The following is a 3,142-nucleotide window of genomic DNA, read 5'->3' on the forward strand; positions in this document are numbered from 1 at the left end:
CCCCCAATTTTTTGTTCCTTAAATAAAATTGTTTTGCGAACGCACGTCCGCGTCGCGTAAGTCCGCAAATTCCGTCGCGTACCAATACAAACAGAGAGTTTTAGTTAAAAAATATATGCGTATACAAATTTATTTTATGTGTATGTGTGCATTTTACGCGCATGTAGTCGTGTGCGTTTACAATTTCTGTATACCAAATATATCATGTCCGTGTTATTTTTGTTTCTATATATGTATTTTTACATGAATAAATAAGTATGTGTTTGTGTTTGCTTTGCTTTCAGGGCGAGTCGAATGATTCCGGTACCGAATCTGATGGTGACGTCCTAGATGTTGACAAGCATCGCCCCTTAGACTTGGACATGGAAACCAGTGAGTTGAATGAATTTTCTTAATATTTTCAAGGCTTTACTTTAATACAGAAATACTCTATCTAATATTTCTGTTACTTTTTTTTGTAATGTACTGCAACTGAACCAGGGAACACCGCGACTTAGTGAACTTTTCTAGCCCCTTAATAGTTCCTAACCCTGACAGTTCAAGCAATTATCACCCTCCCTAATAAAAGCTAACAGTTTCTGGTCGGCGAATTCCTGACATTAAGGGCATTGACTATAGAAGAACTGAAGTATTGTTGCCGAGATTTGGCGAGTGCCAAAGCCCTCCTTGACGAACCTAGAGATTATCGTCCTTTCCATGGGGCCCTGTTGGCCGCCTGGCTGTCTGAAAAGATAGCTAGAAAAGCGCCTTTCAAACCCTTTTCAAGGTTATGCCAAAAATTGAAGTTGCTAGTACCCCGACTCGAAAGACGGTGGACCAAATGTCCATTGCAATAGAAAGCTTGTACCAGTGTGCACAGCGCACGTATCTGGTAACTAATTCAAGTAAACTATTTGACCAGACTCCTCGGTCTGAAATTTTGATCAGAAATTTCTTTCCAACGCAGATTTCCTTTAGCATGGAGTCGGAGAACTAGGAAATTCTTATACCTGCTCTTTTGCTCAAGATGGTTTTGTTGTTGTGTCTCTTTACAATCCGAAATTTGCATTTGCAAACTCCTCGAATCGGCTGCTACTTGAACAAAAATATGGAGTTTAGTCCACCCGAGGAGCAACGTCTATAATACAGTACAGCTGAATTTTTCCATAGTAATAACTACCAGGTAGTCCGCCATCCAATAGCAACGTAACCACTTTCCTGCATTTTAGCTAAGAGTTTATCCACCATGAGGGACCATAGTAGAAGAGAAAGAAAACCTTCCTGACTTTTTATGTTCACGGAACTGTTGCCTGGGAGTGCGGTTGAATTGCGGTCACGAAGAAAGGTGTCGATTCACCTGACAGTAGAGAACTTCATGCTTCTTTCGACCAGTGCCCTTGGGATCCGTATGTAGTATTATCAAAAAACCCGATATATGCTGCTTTGATAGGGTCAAAACTGTTTTCACTGTGAAAGATGCAACCAGACCTGCTGAGACTTCTAACCCTACATTTCGTAGAAATAAGAATCGGCCGATCTTGTCACAGCGAAGAGCCTGGAAATGGAGCAGGTATTTCAGGTTGTCGCCCTTGAAGATACCATCTTTCCATTTTAGGAGTCCTACCCCATTGGAAGGCTCTTTCGTAAGAATTGTTGGCCTCAGACAGTGTCTCTATTAACTCAATTTTTTGCCTCTACGTTTCCCTCTAGGAGCGTCTTATAAGATTATTGTATTCAGAATGATTAAAAGACTCAATGGAATTTTTTTTTAGCCACAAATTTCTTATAAACGCCGTATTTTATTGAAGACCCGCTATACATTTTATACTATAGCAGTAATTTGGAAGTTCTAATTTGTAGAAGTATATGACAATGGATGTAGTAGAATCACAGATATTTCGCCAGTTTGGAAAAGAACCTAAGGTATAACCATTCAACTTAGGGACCTCAAAAGTTGTTGGTGTTTTAGTCTTGGCAGTGAATTTGTTATGTGAAACTTAGTAGTTTAAACAAAGATGAAGGAGTCTTCTCCTCTAAAGACCCTTAAGGTTCTCCTACTACCCTACTTGTTAAGCAGTCCAGCCCCAGTAGAAATTTTCGTCTGGAGAACGACGGGGATCGACAATTGGCTTCAGCAACGTGGTCTATAATCGGTATCTCACCTGAGCGTTATTCTCTTTTCAAGTCGTGAATAGCACTTAAAAGCTTTACGGAGCAACCGTTAGCCCTTTAGATAGCTTGGCTGGCCTTGATGACCTAAGACATGCATCGAAGGGTGAGTGAGTGGAGGCACCCCCAAAAGGTGATATTGCCTCACGTCTTCTTTAGATTGCAAAGATGTAAAAGCTTGAAGAAGGAGCCAGTGGGGTGGGGTGAGGTGCTATGTCGATGACAAAGCGCTGATTGCGAAGGGTAACTAATTCAGAGGCCTGTACCGCCGCCAGACTTGGTGACTGTGTTAGTTAAGAAGCTAGAGCGTGTGCAACTGGTTGCTCTTTTCGGAATTTGATGGGGGCATTTTGGACCTCTACAACTCAATCACTTAGCTTCGTCATGAATGCTTAAAAGATATACATTTTTGAAAGCTTCGACTTCGTGCCTAGTAACAAAGATCTCAGCTTATCTGTACTGGATTTGAGCAGTTCTTTCGTTACTTACATCTCACCGGATGGGATGAAGACATCAGTTAGAAGGAAACCGTTTACACAAATAGGTGGAAACTTGCTGGAACGGTCGGCAGAGTATTCTCTATCGGGAACTCTCCATTGCCATCAAATTTAGGATTTCAGGCAGAGGTAGAAAGGTATTTCAGAACATTCTAGAAGTTCTAAAAACCTCTTTCTTTCTCTGAAATTAAAATTAAACTAGGCATGTTGGGTGTTCCTAAGATAGTTCAATTAAGATCATTTTGCTAAGGATAGCTACTTGCTGATGCTTTAAGGTTTTAGAGACTTTTTGATAGGTTCTCTGTAAAAAAAGAGGGAGTCTCACAGCTCATTCTAAGAGAACGTATGCTGTGGAACTTGCAAAAAATTTTCTCCTCCATTTATTTCTATCTGCGATTTAAAAAAAAAAACCTGTCGAACATTATTCGAAATGATCCGTTTCGGCAGGAATTAAGCGCTCTATTGTTCTTGTAAGATAGAATACAAATATTTTCCCT

General features: G+C 40.4%; 1 protein-coding gene across 2 annotated transcripts in view; it reads left to right on the top strand.

Moving 5' to 3' along the window:
* Window positions 1–86: 86 nt before the first annotated feature.
* Reph (Regulator of eph expression) overlaps window positions 87–3,142 on the top strand; it is a 4,974-nt gene continuing 1,918 nt past the window's right edge. The window contains exon 1 of one of the 2 annotated variants that reach the window (XM_017631202.1): window positions 87–372. In XM_017631202.1, the coding sequence (XP_017486691.1) occupies window positions 258–372 (115 nt within the window). In that variant the 5' untranslated portion in view covers window positions 87–257. The remainder of the gene's footprint in view (window positions 373–3,142) is intronic. The other variant, XM_017631201.1, reaches the window with a different exon arrangement.

This window comes from Rhagoletis zephyria, unplaced genomic scaffold (assembly GCF_001687245.7).
Source record: "Rhagoletis zephyria isolate East Lansing unplaced genomic scaffold, Rhagoletis_zephyria_1.1 Rzeph_scaffold_08528, whole genome shotgun sequence".
Taxonomy (NCBI): domain Eukaryota; kingdom Metazoa; phylum Arthropoda; class Insecta; order Diptera; family Tephritidae; genus Rhagoletis; species Rhagoletis zephyria.